The sequence below is a fragment of the Mastigoproctus giganteus genome, chromosome 3 (genome assembly GCF_048544385.1).
Source record: "Mastigoproctus giganteus isolate SK-2022 chromosome 3, ASM4854438v1, whole genome shotgun sequence".
In the NCBI taxonomy this organism is placed as follows: Eukaryota; Metazoa; Arthropoda; class Arachnida; order Uropygi; family Thelyphonidae; genus Mastigoproctus; species Mastigoproctus giganteus.
The window spans coordinates 210,624,011-210,648,421 of NC_143577.1; the positions used below are offsets into that span (position 1 = coordinate 210,624,011).

Genomic DNA, 24,411 nt, shown 5'->3' on the forward strand with positions numbered 1-24,411 from the left:
GTCAGGCTAGTGTAGCCCTTCAAAATATTGCTCTATTTAATAATTTTATTCAAAATTGTCCAGTAGAACATAAGTAAATTTCACAAGTTATATAAAACAAAAAAAGTTGAGCAAAGAAAGGGAATGTGACATTAATATTTCCCATTTACTGAAACCGACAATAAATACATACCTGATATGCAAAGTACAAAGGGCCTTCAACAACTCCGAAGTCTGCGTGCCTATCTATAGACAGGAGAGCTATTGCATTCAACAGTAAGAAAATGAGTAGCAGAAGGGAAGAGGGAAATGACTTTTAAAAATATACATATATAATATATATACTTTGTTGGGTTTTTTTTTTTTTTTTTCCCTTCAATTTTTGTAGTGTGTAATCTAGTCTGATATTACCTTGTACAGTTTTCTCATTTGGAATGTTACATGCATCATAAGGCAATTCTATATTTTGAACTTTTAGAAGCTTTTAATATTTACTGATGACACCTTTCATAGGAGTACGGCATATAATGTTTACTTATAAGGCCCTACTGTAATAGTAATCTCTTTTCAAAAACTTTAAAATTAAATTTGAGAATTTTCAAGTAGTGGAATTGTAAGATACAGTATATCCCACAAATAAGTAATATTTAAACTCTGTGAAATATTTATCAAAAATTTCACAGTTAGGCTTAGTAATTATCTATTAACAGTAGTATTCTTCATATAATATACTCAAGCAGTAGTCTCAATTTCAGCATTAACTAGTTTAGCTGAAAAGTAAAGCTGTTACATTTTCTATAATCCTTGGCTTCTCCAAATTAAAACAGATGCTCACTATAATTTTGACTTTGGACTTTCTCCTCTATTAAAAAATAGTTTATTTGCATACAAAAGTAAAAAATAAAAAAAAAACCCTATTCTTAATTGCTTAACTTCACAATTAAGAGCATATTTATAAATTAAACCTATCAAATTTCATATTAAAAAACACATTTGGCAAACTTTTCGAAAGGACTTTTTCCTGAGAAATTATCTCTGTTATAAATAAGTAGTCAGGAGAATTTGATTACCGGTTATTTATAATTATACCATATACAGCTTTTGGAACAATTCAACAATGGTGTGAACATTTCCATCACTTTTCTCAAGTAGTAACAGAATATATATATAAAAAACCACAAAATAATTTCCCATATACTAAAAACTATTTGAGAAAAGCTAGAATCTTAATATGAGGGCATGGGATTTGGTATAAAATCCTATAACTCTATAAGCAATGTGAACCGCTACCTCATTATACAGAGAGGTTAGTTTGTTCAAACATGCATCCACAGCTGCATAGATGATCAGTGTGTGTATCACAAGACATTACTTCTGGTGGCAGAGTCACTGCAAGTGTCACAAGGCATGGCATCTTTTACTTTTCTTTACTACAGGAAAGATGCTGATCCAAACAAAACTAAGCCGCTTGACTAATTTATCTTTACATCAGGCAATCGTGAGAGAGGCTGAAGCATAACTTACAGAAGAGTCATTCATGCTTATGCAATTGCTAGACTGGGCATATTTCAAGAATTTCAGAGACATTTTCATGCCATTACCCATCTGATGTAAACTATGAATCGCCTGGAAGAAATAATAAAAGTAAGTACTTTAATGCAGATACATTGCAGTTTATCTCAACAGAAATTAAGATTATAAACTTTTTTCAACTAAGAAAAATACTGTGTTAAAGTTCATCACTGCAAGAACATTTAATAATAATCTTATTATTTAGGATGATGAACTAACACAGCAATGGAGCTTAATGTCAACAGTTAAGATATTGTCTGGTTCTGTTATGTTAACCATGATAATCTGAGTATTCAGTAGTAAGAATGTCAGTTTACACAATAAAAGATAAAGCTTAGCTGGTGCTACTACAGTGAGCAGAATGCTTCTAACAAATTCCATAGACTATTCCCAAAAGCTTAAGCTAAAGCCAAACCACACACCCATAGGCAATTTTCTACAATACTTTAAGCAACTAATACATATGAGTTAATCTTTTCTGGATGTCTTTTAAAGTCCACAAGACATGCACCTGTTTTAACTAAATGTGTAATTAGTCTTCGATCAATTCAAAAAGTAGCTCAAAAGTTAGCATTAGCAGAGGTGTACAAGGCAAGAAAGCAAGCTTATGCAGCATCAGCCAAAAAAATAAAAAATAAATAAAAAAATGCTCCGATTTCACCCCTCCGTTCATTCCAAATACCTGTCCAGCTCGGCCTTAAATTTATTTAGGCTATCAACTTCCACAACAAAAGATGGAAGTCTGTTCCACCAATCAACTACCCGCTGGCTAAAGGCAAACTTCCATACATCTATCCTACAACTGTCTTTCCTCAATTTGAATTTATGCCCTCTCAGGTGATTATTCTGAGCAAGAGGAAGAATCTCATCAGTACTGAGCATGCTCAAACCATTCACGGCTTTATACACCTTATTCAGATCTCCTCGCAGGTGTCTAGTCTCCAGACACTAATCTGCAAAACTTAACCTTTCTTTATAAGAGCAACCCTTTGTTCCAATCACTAATCTTGTTGCCCTTCTCAGTACTCGTTCCAACAGCTCTACATCCTTCTTAAACTGAGGCCTCCAGACCTGTATACTACTCTTGCAGACCGTCTGCACTGCTCGGAAAACTTCATATCTGCCTGCACAAATACCCCCAGGTCCTTTTCATTCTCTACCACTGTCAGGGTAGTACCACAGAGTTACTCTGGGGTTTTTTTTTTTTTTTTTTTTACTGCTTCCCATATGTAGTACTTTACATTTGTCAATGTTAAACTTCATTTGCCACCTCTCAGTCCATCTGCTCAACTTTTCTAGATCCTGATATACTATCATCAATGTCATTTATAAATACAGAAAACAACAATGGACCCAACACTGAATCCTGAGGGACTCCACTAATAACATTAGTCCACAAAGAGCAGAGTCCACTGATTACCACTCTGTCTTCTCCCACTCAACCACCCCTTTATCCATAGCAGCAATTTGCCTCCAATGCCACAATGCTCCAATTTGTGCGGCAGTCTTCCATGTGCAACAGTATCAAAGGCCTGTCTAAGATCCAAATATATGATATCAAAGTTATTCTTTGCATCAAGTTGCTTTGTGACTACATCATAGTATCCAATCAAATTGGTCAGACAAAACTACTGCTTAAGAAACTCATGCTGTGTCTGAACTATAACTGAAGTCTTGTCTAGATGATCCTGCAATGCTTCTTTAACCAGTGCCTCCATTAATTTCTCTTGAACAGAAGTTAAACTAACAGGTCTGTAATTACCTGTCTCCCTTTGATCCTCCTTTGTGGATTGTGGTCACATTTGCACATCTCCAGTCCATAGGTACCTCCCCCGAGTCCAGGGAAGCTCTCATAATTATGGCTAAGGGTTTGCTTACTTCCTTTGCTGCCTCCTTTAATATAATTGGATAGATTCCATCCATCCCAGGTGCCTTTCTTATGTTTATCTTCAACAGTTTCTCCTCCACTTTACTCTCAGTTATTACAAGATTATCTAGTTTACTGCCAGAGTTTAATATACCACTGGCATCCCCCTCCCTGAATAATTCCTCGTGTGCGAATGTAGATGCGAAATATTCATTTAGTTTGTTAGCTACCCGAGCAGGATCATTAACAGTAGAACCATCAATATTAAATGGACCAATCTGATTCATCCCCTTCCTTCTAGAGTTTACACAAGTAAAGAACTCTTTGCTGTTTTTCTTTGCATCCTTTTCCAAAGATTTCTCGTAATCTGTCTTTGCCTGCCTAATCTCCTTTATGACTTGGTTACAGACCAGCTGATATCTATCATAGGCTTCTGTGTTGCCTGTTATTTTACATGTATCGCATGCATTTTTCTTCTCTGTCACATGCCTAATTAGTTCATCTGACATCCATTTAGGCCTAAATCTTGAACAATATTTTTTAGTTAGTATGTAAAGCCTAGTAGCTTCCAAGACACAAGTGCTAAAAAAAGCTAAAATTTCATCCCCACATTATGCATAATTAAAAAAGATGATAATGACAAGGATTTTTGCAGTGTCCATTGTGAATGCAAATACACAACCTGACTATCCTTACAAGCATCTGCTTCAGTGATGAAGCATGTTTCTATTTGAATGCTAACATTACCCAAGTAGAGTGATGAGAATCCTTAGATTGACAATTCTATAACCAATATGCATATTACAGTGCAGGTAGCCATCTGTGGACAATGGTTATAGGTTCATACTATTTGGAGAATTTATTAATAATGACTCATATCTGATAAACCTATTGCAAGATATGCTCAAAAATTGCATGATGAAATGTCTATTATAGCTAGACAATACTCTTTGTTCCAACAGGATGATTTCCAGTTGGTGTCCCTCCCACCTCATTTCAGCTGTTTATTCAGAAAATGACTGAATGATACCCCAGAGAAAGAAAACATTAGTCATCCCCAAAGAAAGAAATGAATTTCTTTCTCTGGGGATGACTTTTGTTTACAAAAAACACTGACAATCACCAAATCGAAAGATAATGTCACAAGAATGCAGAAAAATTAGCAAAGAAACACTGCAGAGAGAAACTCTTAACTTATATGAATGAACAGACTTATGTCTATTCATTCATACTTTTGGTTGACAGGATGATATTCTGTTGGTGTCCCCTCATTTCACTTATTTAATCAGACAATAACTGAATGAAACCCCCTTCATTTCTTTCTCTGTGGATGACTGAAGTTTACAAAAAAAAAACATACTACAGCAAACTAAAAGATAACATTGCAAAGAATGAAGAAAAATTAACAAACAATGCATGGAGTAACTCTTAGCTTATACAAAAGATTATGAGAAATGTGGTTTGAACAACTAATGCAAATATTACAAGTACAGTAGACTCTCGATTTTCCAGGAAAAATGGTAAAAAAAAAAAATCCTGGATAATCGATTTTCCGGTTAATCCAAAAATAAAAAAGTTCCCGACATGCGTAAGAGATACGTTGCAGGACTTCTTACTTCGTTGAGTTTTATGTAACTCGGGAATGACTAATAACATATTGCTACTATATTATTATTGACAAATCTGAATTCCGCGCGATACTTATTAACATTTGCCATTTTCGTACATCCTTATTAGTTTAATTTTCTGATCCAAATCGATGGCTTTCCTTTTGTTGGTAGATTTACTAGTAGCGCTGTCACTTATTCTTTTAGTCGGCACCATGATAACAGTCAAAACGAAATTTTCTGAAAAGAACTTCACAGGGTTAAGGGGGAAAACACACTATTATCACCTCACGTGAACTCACATTTTACTAAAGCACATTTCTGGAGGTCACTGCATTTAAACAATTTGCACCTTACAGGTTACTGGGCTTTTCTGTTCTTGCATCTATTTATAAATGGATAGTAAACTCGATCTTATTGCATTTGCAATAATACTGATAGCTGGAATTGTGTGGGATTTTACGTTATTATGGTGAAGTGTGTATCCCCTTCATTGAAATCTTCAGTCATACTAAAAAAAAAACAAAAAAAAACCATAAATAAATTGTAAGAACCTTCTCTTCTTTCCTATTTTTTTTGCTTGTTACTCCGTATCTCACTTGTGCAATTTCTGCATGCCGTGATCGTCGTTATTGATTGCTTATTTTATTCCTTACTTATAGTAAGGAATAAAATACAGTAAGTCCCCTATAAGTAGGGGACTTACTGTATCAAAAAAATGTTCAGCAACCTACGTAAAAAACATGGCAATAGATAAAAAAAACTTACCGCGTCCCTTTATTTTTTGCGATATCCATTTTAAATCTAATAGATTTCCTATATTTTTTTACGATGTTGATTTTATATCTAATAGCTTCCCTTTATTTTTTACGATGTTGCGTATGGTTTGGTCACCAACATTATAATGGTTCTTTAGAGATTTAACGGATGCACCATTTTCAAACTTTTGAATAATTTCAAGTTTTTGTCTGAAAATGAAACTCTTTTGCATTTAGCCATCATTTTCGCGATTTCTAAACAAACAAAAAAAAAAATTTTTTTTTTTTACTATAAAAAAAAATTCTGACATCCCTGACAAAAATAACGAAACAAAATTTGTCCTTTTGCGCTGCAACGGAACATAACAATCAACGCAACGCACTAAAACAAACTAAACATTTGGTCTCTATTTGTCGAGCGGCGGATGTGAAGACAGCGGGAGTTGCAAGATAATAGGTATACTAATCTCCCAATGACGACTTATAATGCCACTTGTCGCTTATTTACGACTTGCAAAATATCTGTTTATACCTGTTCTAGTTATTACTTGAATTTTTTTTTTTTTATTATTATTATTATTTGGAGTCTTGAAGTGTCCCGGTTAATTCGATCCTGGTTAATCGAGAGTCTGCTGTATTTATAAAAAAAAAAATTCCTATGCAATGGATTTTTGTAACACCTTTATATCCCATGGTAAGAAATGCTAAACAGGAATATATATTGTGAAAACTATAAAAATTTGCGATTCTCTACAGCAACAACAAACAAACAATGCTAATTAATTACTGGATTTCTTAATTATCTATAGAGCTATAAAAAATTTACATCCCAGTAAATATTTTACTGGTTCCTTTAAATGTTATTTAATAAAGGATTCATTGTGGCATAGAAATGGGATGAAAGACAGTAAGCGTATTTATTAAGTTAATAAAGCTTGTTTTGTTTCAACACCTAAAATACATTTATTTCCTCCCCCCCCCCTTTACAATCCCTTATACACTGCCTGGCCACTTTATTAGAGAGAGTGGCGCCTCCATAGCCAGTTGGGCAGGAGCAGCAGTGTGTAGCACATGCTTCTTGATTAGACCGGGGTTCGAGCCTGTGACCACCAAATACGGAGGTTGCGGAAAGGTTAGGGACTGACCACCGCCATATCCCCGGAGCAATATGGCCTTAGTTGCTGATGCTCCTAAAAAAAAAAAAAAATAAAACCAACTTTATTAGAACCACAAGCTAATAGCATATTAGACAGTCATTGCTATGAATCACTGCTCCAACATGAGCCATGAAGTTAACAAGGTGTTAAAAGTGACACAAGGAATACTCAACCATTCATGAGACAAAACTACTCAATTCCTGAAGTGCGCAAAGGATTGTGCTAATGAATATACCTTTCTAGTTCATCCCAGCAGGTGAGATCCAGGATTGGGTTGACCAATTTGAATTAGCCACCACAATCCTGGATCTACCCAATTTGAATTGGTCAACCAATATTTGAAGATTTGCCATATTCTTCAAACCACTGTTTCACAAATTTGGCATGTTGGATAAGTGTACAGTCATCTTGTAAGCAATTCTTACCCACAGGGATAAACATACAATACTGCTAGGTGTACCTAATTCATAACAAGATAATGAGGCTAAGCACTTGTGGGAGAAAAAATTTCAGTTCCAGCAAATCGGTAAGTTTTTGATAAATTTTTGACGTTTTATTTACTCAATTGTCATGTTGATTTATTTTCTATAAATAGCTCTATAGACCAAGTCACGCCCTTAGTTTATTTTAAATTTAGATAGAGATTTTGTAGGATACTGCTTAATATACGTAGAACCTTTTTACGTATATCAAGTATACGTAGAACCTTTTTACGTTTTAGTAAACGTAAAACTTGACAGCGTAATACGTATCACTGAATTTAGGATTCTGTTAGCTTAGTCTAGTTGTCAATTGATCAATTAAATTTATTAATCTTATTAATTTTCATTCTCAATCAATTAAATTGAATTTAAATGAAAATCATTTCCCAGATCAGAGCAGCAAAACAATAGGCATAAAGTAGCGGGAATGGTGTGGCTCAGGGAAGAACCGAAGGGGACGATTCTCTAATGCATCATAGTCTAAAAAAATGTGCAACTTGTGAAATGTATGCAGATCTTTCTGGAACAGGACATGATCCAGCCAAGGAGGATGTCTCTTTGTGTGTGTTCTAGGTGCAGAGAGTGTGAAGAAATTAGGGGGCAACTCAGAATTCTGATGGGTGTCTATGAGTTGTTGTGGTGGTTTCTGGTGCAAGGGCCACTTAGGAAATATTGTGTCTCCCAAATCAATTGATTTTCTGTGTCTATGAGAGTTTCAGGAGTAGGGTAAATGACCTCAAAGGAATTAAGGGGGACCTATCAAGCTCTCAGCTGCCCAAATCAATGCAAGAGTTTACTCTTGTGCAACAGGTAAAACCGGGACAATTTTCAAGGCAGAAAGCACTGGTCCCACAGGAGCTAGTTATTGTCGGTAATTCAATTGTCAGGGAAATATATTGTGCAAAAAGGATAGGTGGATTAGGACCAGGGTATATCTGCCAGGGGCAAAAGTTGATGACTTAGAACAGATATCTTTTAAGGGCACAAAAGGTGACATTTTTATACACGTTGGCACTAATGGCATTAGCCTTAGGAGATGATCTGTGGCCTTACTTAACAAGTACAATTCAATATTGAAAAAGTCACGAGTTAGGGTTAAAATTGAAAGTGTCTGCAATTCTGCCAACACAAAAATTTAAGAACATTCTGGGAAGATGTAAACCATTGTTTCCATCTTCCCAGCATGACTAACTTCCATAAAATAAATAAATAATAATAAAGGCTTCTACCCAAAACCAGTTGTCCCTAACACAAAGCCTCTTTCTCTCTCCCAGATGGTTGATGCAGCATGCTTGTTTGTTTGTTATTATTTGGTTTTTAGGAGAATTAGCAACTAAGGCCATATTGCTCCGGGGGGATATGCGGTGGTCATTCCCTGACCATTCCGCATCCTCTGTATTTGGTGATCATGGGCTCGAACCTGGTCTAATCAAGAAGTGTGTGCTACGCATTGCTGCTCCCGCCCACCTGGCTACGGAGGCTCCACGATGCAGCATGCAGCCAAGGAAAGTTCACTGCTTGATAGGTGGAACAGGACCAGGGTTTGTCTGTCAGGGCAGAGGTTAATGACATTGTAGAGCAGATATCTTTTAAGGGCACAAAGGGTAATATTGTTGTACATGTTGGCACTAATGATATTAAGAGTAGGAGACTGGCGGAATTACTTAACAAGTACAGGTCAATGTTGAAAAAAAGCCGCAAGTTAGGGTTGAATTTGAAAGTCTGCAATTCTGCCCAGACACGATAGGAGGGAGTATATGATGAGAGCCTTGTCAATCAATTCGGCCCTGGAGAGATTGTGAAAGGCTCATTGGGTAGAATTTTTCTCAACATGGTCTGTGCTTGTTAACAAGAGAGACAGACTGCTTCTACAGGGATGGGATACACTTAAATAGAAAGGGTGCAAGGATATTTGCTGATGCTATCAAGGCAATGTTAGGTGGGTCAGAAAACTGCTAGTTTTGGAGGAGGATTCACAGACTAATAGATTAACAGTAGCTGCAAGCAGAGGTGGAAGTGATTCTTGTACTGCTTCTACTCGAATGAGCAGCAGCCTGGAAAGCAGGTTGCTGGGGATTTCAAGAACTGCTGAGAGTCATCATGAAACAAGTAAATACATGTGCTGTGTTAGGGTAACTAAGAGTAAAAACAGGTGCATGTATACTTACATGTACACCAATGCTAGGAGTATAGTTGATGAATTTGAAGTGCTGGTCAAGACATCAATCAAAGGCAGATATTTTTGGGATATCAGAGATATGGTGTCACACAGATATAAGGAATGCAGAATTGGAATTTGGGAAGTACAATGTGTACAGAAAGGCCACTGGTGCACAATGATATTGATGCACAAAGACATTGGTGCACATTGCAAGGTTCAGTCAGTTTGGTGACATAAGTGCTGGGAAAGTAAAAATGAGAGGAGTGTGTTATAGGCCTAATGACTCTGATGAGTACAGTCCAGAGTAGTACAGACTACTCTACGTCTAGAGTAGTCTGTACTACTCTAGACAGAGGTGGTCTTCCAAAAAAAAAAAAAAAAAAAAAAACCAGCTCTTTTATTGAGTGCCTGGCAGTTTGAGTTTAATTAACACGAACAACTATACAGGGAAATAGAATATAAATCTGAATGTCTTATAACGAGGAATTTTAACTTCCCAGATATTGACTGGAACTTGTGGGTTGGTCGCTCACACACTAGCAACTTTTGTGAATTCATTGGATGATTGTTTTCTACAGCAGCATGTTAGAGAGGCAACCAGAGGGAATAATACTCTTGATCTGATTATCAGCAGCGATCACAGTGTACTGATGTCAATCTCTGTCACCAAAATATTAATCTTTTATGAAGCCTACAAGCTTCTGCCAGAACTTTACATTTACTCAGCACTTTTTTTTTTTTTTTTAAGTTAATGTTAACCAGAAATATCAGTCACATTTCTAGCTAACATTATATTTCTGTGACTTTTTCTAAATATATATGGCTAAATAGTTTTTTTTTTTTTTTTTCAATGCAGTATTTATTGTATTTTTCGAACTGTATGATACACTTTTTTCCCCACCCTAAAAATGCTGCACGAAATTTCCATATCTGTACTACTCTACACAGAGGTGGTCTTCAAAAAAAAAAAAACCAGCTCTTTTATTGAGTGCCTGGCAGTTTGAGTTTAATTAACATGTAACAAAGAAAGAGGGCTGCTAAATTAAACACAGAGTTAGCTGTAATTCCAAGAGGCATCAGACAAACACAGCCACTGGACATCTCAAATACTCTCTTAAAGTATTCAATTCATGTGTGAGGAGTGGACCAAATGCACTGAGCATTCAACGACAGGATGAATGAAATGATTAGCCATTTTTCAGGTATGCAAATGAGAAAGTGAATCAGTGAAAAATGAAACTGTTGCCATGTGTTTCAAGAAATGTGAAATCAACAATGTCCTCAATAGCTCTGAAAATTATGCACTCTGAAGAAAGTGGAAGTTTCAAACCATAACATTAGTGCGGAGATGGGGGAAACCTCTGGTGCCTTCAGACAACTAACACACCATAACATTAGTGATGACACAATTGGCTTTATACAATGAGTAAAACATTTTTGTTTTACACTTTGTTTTACTCTGTTACATGAACCAGTTTGTTTCATACACACTTGTGAATTTGTGTTTCCAATGTGTGCAATAAATTATTTTATTCTCAAAATTTGCCTTCAAAAATGTGGATGAATCACTGAAAAATACAGTAATGATTTTAGAAGAAAATTCAGTCTATATATGGACAGTTATTCAGTTCTAATGTTTTTCTGGCAAACAATTTATAACAATGCAATTTATATGACTACTATTGTAGATGCTATGTATTTGATTTTTTATAAAATATGGAAATTTAATTTAAAAACAACAAAATACATAAATAAAAAACAATAGTACTTTTTATATTTTTATAATCCCAGCTGTTTTGTAAACTACGTATAAAGCTCACAGACCACTCCATTTGTTGTCCATAGACTGCATTTTGGAAACCTGTGCATTTGACTTTATTTAACAAATTAATAACTAATTAAAAAGTGCATTTTTTAAAGATGTTTTACAAAAAATATCTACTTACATTTAGCAAAACGCCAATTGGATGCCTCCCACAAATTGTATTACTATACTTCTTTAAATACGATGAGAAACCAGTTGGAGACATTTCTTCAATGACATTCATTGCCTAGCAATGAATAATATCGATTTATTAACCAACACTCGGAAAAAATACACTAAATTGAAGGAGTGGGTGGTAATAAAATTAATTTGACTGATATTCATAAGAGTACTAAGGAAGAAGGGAATACCATGTAAAATAAAAAAAACTTTATCAACATGGTCAGTTGTTTTGGTGATTTTTGGAAAATTAACTACTTTAGTCATGGCACCAGTTTGCCTTCCTATGTAAGTGCATGTTTTTATATTTTATATACCGTATATCCCATGTATAAGACACACCTTTTTTTGAAAAATTTGGGGTCTAAAAACTGGGTGCATCTTATACAGTGATTGTAGATTTTTTTTACCTGCATTTCCCGCTTTTTTGCGCTTGTTGTCTTTGCGCTCATTGGTTCGCACTTGTTACCGGTATATTAGGTTACGTTTTGCCACGTTCTGCCCAGAAATGGCTCAGAAAACATTTTCATACAGTGCCGAATTCAAGTTAAAAGTGATCCACTTTGCAAAAGTGAATGGAAATCGTGCTGCTGAAAGTAAGTTTGGTCCTCCTCCAACTGAGAAAACAATCCGAGACTGGCTACAGGAAGAAGAAACCCTACTGAAAACGCCACGGCAGAAGAAGGCCATGAGAGGCAAGTCAGCAAAATGGCCTAATTTAGAGAGGGAATTGAAGATATAGATTGAGGAGCAAAGGGCAATTGGAATTGCTGTGTCCACAAAGATGGTTCAGCATGAGGCAAGAATTGCTGATGAAAAAGAAGTTACTGATTTCAAAGGACACAATTGGTGCTTCAGGTTCATGAAACTGAATGGACTAAGCATGCGTACACGCACCAGACTTGCCCAAAAGATGCCTGAAAGCTATGAGCAGAAGGTCCTTGAATTTCATCGTTTTTTCATTCAACATTGGAAGACACCAGTTTCAGTTGGGACAGATTGCAAATATGGACGAAGTTCCCCTTCAATTTGATGTCCCAAGTAACAGAACTGTTGATAAGAAGGGGGTGAAAACTGTAACTGTGAAGACAAGTGGACATGAAAAGAGCCATTATACAGTTATTCTAGCTTGTTGTGCCGATGGAACCAAGCTGCCTCCTATGCTGATTTTCAAACGCAAAACAATGCCAAAAGAAGACATTCCTCGAGGAGTGATTTTCCACGTTCATGACAAGGGTCGGATGGATCAGGATGGAATGAAGATCTGGTTTGAGCCAGTTTGGAGCAGGAGACCACGTGGGCTTTTACGCAAACCTGCCCTATTGGTGCTTGATCAGTTCAGGGCACACATAACAAAAAATACAAAGAAGATTGCTGCAGAGCAAAAAACAAAACTTGCCGTCATACCTTGACATCCCAGCTCCAACCACTTGATGTCAGCAATAACAAACCCTTCAAAGCTGACATGAGAGACGAATGGAACCAATGGATGAAGTCTTTTGGGGACAATTTGACACCAGCAGGAAGAATGAAGAAACCAACTATAGGAGAAGTTTGTACCTGGGTGAAAAGATCCTGGGATAATATCAAGATTGAGATCATTGTCAAGTCATTTAAGAAGTATGGCATTTCAAATGCCATAGATGGAACTGAGGACGAGGCAATATATGAAGACAGTGATTCGTCATCAGACACAGATGAGGACATGCTAATGGATGGGAGTTTTGACAGTGATGAGTTGTATGAATTTTATGATGAATAAAACTTGAGTTCAAATAACTTTATGAAATACATTTTTTTTTTTTTTTTTTTTTTTTCAAATTTCGGGCCCCAAAATTAAGGTGCGTCTTATACATGGGGAAATACAGTATTTGCATTATCTCTGTACAACTGGGCTACTCAAAGATTTGACCATGTGTTCGTGGGTCAATTTGCATGTCATGCATTATCAACTATGACTGTTTTTTTAGTGTCATAAGTATGCCCATTTGGTTTTGTTTATAAAACTTTTCACCTCTATCCTGCTCTTACTGTTTTTATAGTAAAAATAGCAAATTTTAGCTCATAACAATACTTTAACAGTTCCTTAAAACAGTAATCAGTTCTAGTTTAATTTCAGAGCTCAAAATATTAATTATATCAAGTTCTAGTTCTGCTTTAAGAAAAGGAACTTGCTAAGTTCCGGTTCAAAAATGAATAAACAGTTCCTTATTAGATTGGTGTAATTTATAAACTTTGTGAGAAGAACACAATATATGTACAACAAATACAGTAGTATAATGCCTTTTGTGCCAACATTAATTTATATCATCACACCATATAATAACAATAATATTTATTGATATAATAAATAATAATAATAATAAATGATATTTTAAAAGGCTGTGTAGCTTATGCAGATCAAAAAGAAAAACTGTCAAAATCAAGAGGAAAAAGTGTTTAGAATGCTTAAATAAAATGAAAAGGCATTCAGATTCTTTAGATGAAATAGTGTCCAGTTGGTATCAATATGATTATCAAACAAAATCTAAAAGATTACAAATTGATTATGCTACACAAAGAAAGAAAAGCCAAGTGCTGTTTTCTCAGTGGGTTTTCTAAGTTTGCTACCACAAATAAAAGCTTTGTAGACAGTAAAAAATTTATCATGGACTGGAGGTAGAAATTTTAAGCTTTAATTCACTTTAACTATAAATTCATCTATGTGGCTGTCCAAGAATATAAACAGAACTTATAAATAAAGAACAATTTTTTTTAAAAAAATTAAAGAAATGGAGTGTACTTAAATATATAATCTTGCATTTTTTGTAGAAGCATTTGTGCTATTCAAAGGTTTACAACAGAAGACACATGAAAGTAAAATTATTTCCACTTTCCAAAAGAAATGGAATAAACTTTTCATATCCATGGTAATAACTAATTTAACTCCATAATTCACACAAAACCGACACTTAACTAAAAACAAATAACAATCAGCTGAAATGAGTAACTAATAGGCTGATAATCCCAAAGAATAATTCCACCTCACCACATTAGCATTCCAAGCACTGGAGTTATACAAATACTCTTAGAATGTTCCACATAAGGTAACAGTACAGTAAGGATGAAACAGAGTTAATATCATGGAGTAGTTTTCATACAAACTCATTTCTTCAAAGCTCTGGCTCATACACACCTACCAAATTTTTAGAAAGTAGAATACAGGAAAATTTTCATAGAAATTCATCTTTCAGACAACATACCAGAACATTTCTTCCAAATTAATAAGTAGATAATGCATAGCTTATGAACATAATGGAAAATTATGCACATTATTATGCAAAGTTTAATAACTGAATGGCTTTGACAGATGCTTACCAGGCTTAAGAAAAGCTAGAAAAGCTTCTGCTGCATGCCTTTTCTACAAATAGTTCCATGGGCACTGTTCTTGTGAATTGGCTTCTATAATTCACGCTCTCTTTCAAAGCAGTGTAAACGCATGCCAAAACCAGTTAACATCCTTTTACTGTTCAATTTCAAACTCGCAGATCCAACTTTTCTCCGTCCTCGTTTATTCATTCAACTTCAGTTTTCTGGAACAACCTTCCTTCATATGTATTTCCTGAAAATTACAGTCTACAGAAGTTCAAGTTTAATGTCAACAAATATCTCCTTTCATCTTATCAACCTCCCACCCAAGCACAGTACTAAGTATTATAGGTTCTAATACCTCTTGTGTTTGGGGTTTTAATAAAAAAAAAGAAAAGAAAAAAAGATAGGTTTAAAATTCTATTTCCAACTAAACAAATAGTACTCCAGGACCCAGTGGAATATGTATCTTATTCCATAAATCCTTGTCGAAGCACAACGATTCAACTTTAAAGGATGAGTAAGGCAAAAACAAACTAATGCTACTTACAAAAGCAAATACTGAAAATAAAATCTATTAAAATAAATTTTTATTTAAAGTAATCTAACATAAATGTTAACCTAAATGCTCAAACATGCAAAATGAGACAGATTTCTTCACCATCCTCATCATCCAAATCTGTTATATTCACTATGGCAGCACAAATCATTCCTAGCCTATCAAAGCCTTCGATTCACTACTTTCTTCCATGCTATCCATTCTATTTCCTGTTACACTTTTAGCCGTAGCCAGAGTACACTCCTTTCCTTATAATGCTTTTGTGACACCTTCGATCCACCTTCTGCTTTCTCTGCTCCTGCACATATTCAATGAAATTTCTCTGCACATATTCAATGAAAAAATGAATACCATTCATTTTTTCATTGAATATGTTTATCTACTCTTCATTCTCTCAACCTTTCTTCATGCCCATACCATCACTTACCTTTGATTGGATATTTATAACCTGAAGTTTTTTCTTATTTCTGCATTTGTAAAAAGTAATCTAAAACTTTCATTCCTAAAGATTCTAAATTTTGATAATTTCTTTATTTTTTACCCAAATCCACTTTATTTTTTATTATTATTTCTTATCCAAAAATATCTTTTGGTTAATTTTATTTTTACTCCAGATGAATTTGTTTAATTGGCTTCCTTGGGTTTTCATATCTAATCTCCCATCTTCCTTAATCCTTTCACAAGCAAATGTGATGTACCTTTCTTTGTATTCCAATAAGTATTTATTAGATATATTACAAAAATTTCTTATATTATTTTTTAATTTTTTAACTGCCTCTGACTTCTTAGGTCCACTATGAAGTTCTGAATTTCCTGTCCACAGTTTTCTCCATACATATCTCTTTTGAAGCTTCCACTAGAGTTCTCTTAAATTTTTGCCATTCTTTATCAATATTAAAATATATAAATGAAGAATAGTAAAAATTAGAACTATTGATGTTAACTATGACTTTTACCTAAAGTCATAATTAACATCATACTTTTCAGTATTTTTTTTGCACTAATTATCATTTTTAATTTGCTCTATACAAAATGATAGTCACTTCCAACCTTTACCTAAAGATGTAACTACTACAAAGGGTAAAGGGAAGGGTTTTGATTTCATAAAGGATACTACAGTGGTCTCAGCCAGTTTTTAAATTCTATACAGTAGGACCTATTAATGATGTTAGCAACAACAAATTCTAAATGGAAAGCATTCAGGGAAATAACCATAGAAGCCACCAGGATTTTCATACCAACTAGGAAATACTATACAATGCTTAGACCTAAATGGATGTTAGATCTATTGAGACACATGGCACAAAAGAAAAATGCATAATATGCATATAAATCAGGTGATATAAAAAAGCCTATAGTAGATATAAACTAGTCTGCAATCAAGTCACAAAGGAGATCAGGAAAGCCAAGATAGATTACAGGACATCTCTGGCAAAGAATGCCAAGAAAAGCAGCAAAGACTTCTTTACTTAAATGAACAGTAGACAGAAGGAGTTGAATCACATTGATTCACTGATGTCGATGGCTTAATTGTTGTGATCCTGATTAGGTAGCCAGGTGGAATATTATATAGGTATTCTACATTCACACAAGAGGAACTCCTTAGGGAGGGGGAATGCCAGAATTTTATCAAACTCTAACAGGGAGCTGAATGAATTTATGATAACTATGAGGAAGGTGAAAGAGAAATTCTTGAAGTTAAACATAAAAAAGTCACCTGGAGTGGATGATACCTATCCAATTATATTAAGGGAGTCAGCAAAGAGGGTAAGCCATAATTACAAGAGCATCTTTGGATTAGTCCCTATGGACTGTAGATATGTGAATATATCCCCAATTCACACAGGGGATCAAAGGGGGTGATGAGTAATTACAGACCTGTTACCTTAACTTCTGTTCCAGGGAAAATACTGTAGTCACTGGTTAAAGAAGTGATGCAAGACCATCTAGACAGGAGTGCAGTTATACTTCAGTCACAGAATGGATTATTTAAGAGTGATCTTGTCAGACCAATTTGATTGAATACTATGATGCAGTTACAAATGAACTGGATGCAAAAATTATTTTGATATGATATACTTGGATTTCAGGAATGCTTTTTGATACCATTGCACATAAAAGGCTGCTGAACAAATTGGAGTAGTGTAGCATTAAGAGAAAGTTACTTCTATATATAAAGGGATGGTTGAGCAGAAGATAGAGGGTGGCTATCAATGAACACTGCTCTTTGTGGACTAATGTTATTAGTCCACGAAGAGCAGTCCCACAGGGTTCAGTGCTGGGTCCATTGTTATTAATGACATTTCATGAAGGTATATATCAGGCTTAATGTTTAATTCTGATGATTATACAAAGGTAGGCAGGTCGTGAATGACAATAATGAAGGTATGCTGCTGCAACAAGATCTAGAAAAATTAGGCAGATGGGCTAAGAAGTGGCAATTTAAGTTTAACATTGAGAAATGCAAGGAAATATGGGTAGCCATAACCCCAGAATAACATATCAACTGTGTGGTACTACTCTGGGTAGAGGAAAATGAAAAGGATCTGGGAGTAATTGTGCAGTCTGATATGAAGTTCTCTGACCAATGCAGACAGGCTGCCAGGACAGCTCATTGGGGTTTTGTCAATGATATACACAGGAAAGATATACAATGATATACACTGAAAAGAGTACACAAAAGGACGAGATCGGTGAATGGAATGAAAGGCTTCATTTCTGCAAATTGCAGCACCTAGAGGTTAGGACTATGAAAAGATGTGATTGAGGTGTTTAAGGCCTTGAATGGATTGAACAAACTCAATGCTGATGGGATTCTTCCTCTTGCTCAGACTATGCACCTGAAGGGGCATAAATTCAAACTGAGGAAGGATGGTTGTAGAATAGATGTGAAGTTTGCCTTCATCCAACAGGAGGTTGATTGCTGGAACAAGCTTCCATCCATTGTTGTGGAAATGTATAGTCTGAATAAATTCAAGAAAGAACTAGATAAACTATTGGCGGGAATGGATAGGTGATTTTTTTTTTTTTTTTGTCTGATGCTGTATAAGCTTGCTTTCTTACATAATTTGCTACTATTAATACTAATATTAAATCCTATACATATTCTTGTATTTCAACTAATTGTTTTCAATCATTTTCTATAATGATATAGTTAATTACCCCTTTGTGGTTTCCATTATGCTTCTTTCACACAAACTTGTGGCTATTTCATGCTGAAGTTATATTATTTTTATGAAGAGTGCATGTCTTGCACAAAATTCTAGTAGCTGTTCATCGTTATTGGTAGCTTTTCACCATTATTTCCCTTCAAATTTTTCCACTATTTAAATCTCCATCCAATACTATTCTTCTCCCCCCCGCCCCATTAGTTTCTACTGCTCTTATTAAGATAAAGGACTCATTTTTTTTTTTCCAAACTTGGTCATATGCCACGCAAATTTCATCATCTAAATTTTTATCTTAAATTTTGTCCATGTAACTATGTAACGCTTCCCAGCCAATTAGACTTTTTTCCAATCTAGTTCTAAAAGCTACTGCTACACCTTCCTTATACTTATCTTACTTCCAGAATAAATTAATTTATAATTTGTAAGAAACAGCATAAATCTATATTTATGTTCTGTTTCTATGATACCTGCTATTCTAATACCATATTGACCTAGTTATAATAATTCCACTTCTTTTCTGTTTAAGCTTAGAGCACTTTTTACACCTATCTTGATGCTTCTTCACCTACCATCTTAATAGTTAACACAAATGGAAAAAAAATCCAGAAAATATATTTTTTTTCTAATATTTCATTGTTATACTTTTTATAGAAAATTTACAAAAAAATCTAAAAAAAACAAAATCCAACATGGATCTAATACTGGGGTCACCAGATTTGGGAGACTTGACTGTACTGAAAATGCACATTCTTAAAAAAAATTAATGAAAAATAAGAAAACCAAGTGTGACCTTAACAAAGAACTTACCATTTCATCCAGTTTTTCAATAGACTGATAAATAAGTCCCCACGATCTATCATAGTACTGATAGTGAAATCGTGCACCTAAAACAAAAGTACATCTTACATTATCCTTAACATCACTGCTGAATTAAGTAAAATTTACACAAACCAACCATTATTTGGGGTAACCAACAAACATTAAAAAAAAAGTTGTTTTTTTTTCACAATATGATTAGCATACAGTAACAATCTAATTCTTACTTCTCTCGCTCTTTTGTTAAATGGTAAATGAAATTCTTAAAAAAGATATTGCAATAAAGTTCAGCCCCACCTCACTGTAAATTTTTATAAAAAGGTAAATATGCAGTAAAGATTCAAGGGTTGCATTTTGCAACACTTCCTTCAAATCTCACTGTAGATTAGTGCATTTTTATACAAACACTGTAAAACTAAAGTTACCATTTTTTACCATTTAAATCTTAGGCCAAAACGGCTTAAACAAATAGAATACAACAAATAAAGAAAGCGTTGTATTTTGAGGGACAAAATTAAATATTAATTAAATTATGAAAAAAAATATTTATCAACTTATATGAATTAGAGGACTGTCCTGTTTTTTTTTCTCTCTCTCTCTCTCTCTCTCTCTTTTCCGGCCAGCAGAATTTAAACTTAGTTCATGTGATAGTCTTACTGCTCACAGCAGAACAAACTTTACCATCACAAAATGAGTTGCCCTGATGTTGTACTACTTTCAAACAAATGACACAGCCAAAAGCTGTATCATCTGTCATATATTTAAAGAAATGAGACAATAGCTAAATGGTAGATTAACCTTTCAGCAGTTTTATTTTAAACAAAAACAAGTACTTTAAAACAAATGCGTTTGATAATTGGCTTACTCTAATCTTTCAGAATTTGCCCTCTGGAAAACGAGGTCTAGACAATGCAGTGTAACCACTATTCTTCCCTCCAGCTTTAAGCATAGCAGATAAAAATTCAATCTACAGCTGTTGCCGTTCCATTATTAATATTTTCCATGACCTTTTCTACCTCAGCAAATAAAGATGGTCTCCACAGTTTTCTCCATTCCAAACTTTTCAACTTTTTCAATGTCTTCAACTCTTTTTTTTTTTTATCATTTTTTTAAAAATTTATTTAGTTAAGCAATTATTTCTTAATAAAAATAAAATAAAATAACTTCAATCTTACAGAGTATAACTAGATTTTGGAAGCACAAAATTCTATACCATTTAATAACAGTATGCATGTATTAATAAAATAATGAAAATAGTGACATACTGAAGGCAACTCTTGCTAATCGACACCCTAAGGTCCAGGGGAATATCGAATTAACCAAAATATAGAACTATCTGACTCTTTTCACTTCCACACTCAAGTTTTTACATTTTTGAGACTAAATAACAGCCTAATTAATAAAAAATATGCTTCTTTTGATGTGCCATATAAATTAAATATGGCTCTAAACTATTTATTAAGACATAAGATACTGAAAGAAAAAATCTCCCAAAAAACTGAAACAAAATGATAAAAATAAGACAGGCACTAGAACACGATTGTGGAGATATCAACTGTTCAAAGCAGAGACTCTCTGTTTAACACCCCTTCTGTACACTTCAAATTAGATGGGCACTTTGCAATGGTTATTATTTAAAAATTAGGAATAAACAGGAAAAAGTAACCTTAATTCATAAGTTACTGGAATTTCGGGGCTGATCACTCACACACTAGCAAGGCTTTTGTGGATTTATTGGATGATTGTTTTCTACATCAGCATGTTCGGGAGGCAACTAGAGGGAGTAATACTCTTGATTTGATTATCAGTAGTGATTCTTCATGCATTAAGAATCTGCAGATAAATGAACCACTAGGTGGAAGTGATCACAGTGTGCTGAAGTGGGATTTACTCAAAGAGGTAACTACCATTAGGAGTAAAAGGAAGGGTTATTGCTTTCGTAAAGGCGACTATGATGGACTGAGACAGTATTTAAATTCAATACAGTGGGACCAACTGATGATGTTACCAACAGCAAATTCAAAATGGGAAGCATTCAAAGAACTTGGAAGTTCTTTGAATGCTTTCTTGGAAGCTACTAGGCTTTACACTGCAATATTTTGCTTTGAGTGACATGACAATATGCACCACATGTGATTGTACCTGTTGTATTCAGCCAAAGTAGAATGATGAACAAAGATTCAGTTTTATTGTTATTGTATAGTTTGTTAACATATTTTTCATTTTGTAGTTATTGTAAATTAAAGGTTTGTTACTTTTAATTTGATTGTTCATTTAATTTGTTCAAGGTTTAGGCCTAAATGTATGTCAGATGAACTAATGAGACATATGGCAGAGAAGAAAAATGCATGGGATACAAACAAATTAACACATGACACAGAAGTCTATGATAGATACAAGTTGATCTGTAACCAAGTTAAAAGGAGGTTAGGCAGGCAAAGGCAGATTACGAGAAATCTTTGGCAAGGGATGCAAAGAAAAACAGCAAAAAGTTCTTTAATAACTGAGAGCAAAGTGGAAGAGAAATTGTTGAAGTTAAACGTAAGAAAAGCGCCTGGGGTGGATGGGATCTATCCAGTTATATTAAAGGAGGCGGCAAAGCAACTAAGAAAACCCTTAGCCATAATTATGAGAGCATCCTTGGACTCAGGGGAGGTTTCCACGGACTGGAGATGTGCAAATGTATCATCAATTCACAAAGGGGGATCGAAGGGTGTGACACGAGTAATTACAGACCAGTTAGTTTAACTTCTGTTCCGGGTAAAATAATGGAGTCGCTGGTTAAAGATGCATTGCAGGATCATCTAGACAGGACAGCAGCAATAATTCAGACACAGCATGGGTTTGTTAAGGTAAAGTCTTGTCTGACAAATTTGATAGGATATTATGTGGTTACAAAGGAACTGGATGGAAAAAATAATTTTGATATCATATATTGGGATTTCAGGAAAGCTTTTGACACTGTTGCACATGGAAGACTATTGTACAAATTGGAGCAGAATGATATTAAGGGTAAGTTGCTACAATGGATAAAACGATGGTTCAGTGTGAGAAGACAGAGGGTGGTAATCAATGGGTGCTGCTCTTTTTGGACTAATGTTATTAGTGGAGTCCCACAGGGTTCGGTGTTAGGTCCACTGTTGTTTTGTATATTTATCAATGATATTGATGAAGGTATATCAGGCTTAATGTCGAAGTTTGCATATGATACAAAGGTTGGCAGGGTTGTTAATGACAGTAATGGCAGTGTGCTACTGCAACAGGATCTAGATAATTTGGGCAGATGGGCTAATTGAAGTTTAACTTTGGCAACTGAAGTTTAATCTTGACAAATGCAAAGTACTGCATATGGGTAGAAGTAACCCCAGAGAAACGTACCAACTGTGTGGTACTACACTTAAGATGGTAGAAAATGAAAAGACCTGGGAGTAATTGTGCAGGCAGATATGAAGTTTTCTGAGCAATGCAGACAGGCTGCCAGGGGTTTTGTCAATGATATATAGGAATTTTGCTAGCAGGGAAAAGGAGGTGATTATCCCTCTGTATAAGGCAATGGTCAGGCCACGCCTTGAGTACTGCGTACAGGTCTGGAGGCCTCATTTTAGGAAGGATGTAGATTTACTTGAGCGTGTACAGAGAAGGGCAACAAGATTGGTGAGAGGAATGAAGGGATTCTCTTATCAAGAGAGGCTTAAGTTCTGCAAATTGCAGTGGCTGGAGACTACGCACCTGCGCGGTGATCTGATTGAGCTGTATAAGGCCTTGAATGGGTTCAGCACGCTGAATTCTGATAGGATCCTTGCACTTGTTCAGATTACGAACCTAAGGGGGCATAAATTCAAATTACGAAAGGACAGATGTAGAATAGATGTGCGGAAATTTGCCTTTAGCCAGCAGGTGGTTAATTGCTGGAACAAACTTCCATCGGTCGTTGCGGAAGTTGATAGGTTGAATAAATTTAAGGAGGAACTAGACAAGCATTTGGAGGGAATGGTGTGATTTTTTTTTTTGGCTGATGCTGCATAAGCTCATACATTTGCTTTCTTGCATCACATGCCACTACTAGTACTACTACTACTATGTAAACTCTAGAAGGAAGGGGATGAATCAGATTGGTCCACTTGATATCGATGGGTCAACTGTTGATGATCCTGCTCAAGTAGCTAACAAACTAAATTAATATTTTACATCGACATTCACATGAGGAGTTATTTAGCGAGTGGAATGTCAGAGGTGTATTCAACTCTGGCAGTAAGCTAGAGAATCTTGTAATAACTGAGAGTAAAGTGGAGGAGAAATTGTTGAAGATAAAGACAAGAAAGGCACATGGGGTGGATGGGATCTATCCAGTTATATTAAAGGAGGCAGCAAAGGAAGTAAGCAAACCCTTAGCTATAATTATGAGAGCTTCCTTGGACTCAGGGGAGGTACCCACAGACTGGAGATGTGCAAATGTGATGCCAATTCACAAAGGAGGATCAAAGGCTGACACAAGTAATTATAGACCTGTTAGTTTAACTTCTGTTCCAGGAAAATTAATGGAGGCACTGGTTAAAGAAGCACTGCAGGATCATCTAGACAAGACTTCTGTTATAGCTCGGACACAGCATGGTTTTGTTAAGGGGAAGTCTTGCCTGACCAATTTGATTGGATACTATGATGCAGTCACAAAAGAACTGGATGCAGGGAATAACTTTGATATTATATACTTGGATCTTAGAAAGGCTTTTGATATTGTTGCATATGGAAGACTCCTGCACAAATTAGAGCAGTGTGGCATTGGAGGCAAATTGCTGCTATGGATAAAGGGGTGGTTGAGGGGGAGAAGACAGAGAGTGGTAATCAATGGACACTGCTCATCGTGGACTAAAGTTATCAGTGGAGTCCCTCAGGGTTCAGTGTTGAGTCCATAATTGTTTTCTGTATTTATAAATGATATTGATGATGGTAT

General features: G+C 35.1%; 1 protein-coding gene across 1 annotated transcript in view; it reads right to left on the minus strand.

The window, feature by feature from the left end:
* Nucleotides 1-1,054: 1,054 nt before the first annotated feature.
* LOC150088649 (protein MEMO1) overlaps nt 1,055-24,411 on the minus strand; it is a 140,477-nt gene continuing 117,120 nt past the window's right edge. Inside the window, exons 7-9 of the mRNA XM_090370846.1 lie at nt 19,452-19,528; nt 11,530-11,634; nt 1,055-1,605 (exon numbers count right to left, since the gene is read on the minus strand). Of these exons, the coding sequence (XP_090226972.1) occupies nt 1,468-1,605; nt 11,530-11,634; nt 19,452-19,528 (320 nt within the window). The 3' untranslated portion in view covers nt 1,055-1,467. The remainder of the gene's footprint in view (nt 1,606-11,529; nt 11,635-19,451; nt 19,529-24,411) is intronic.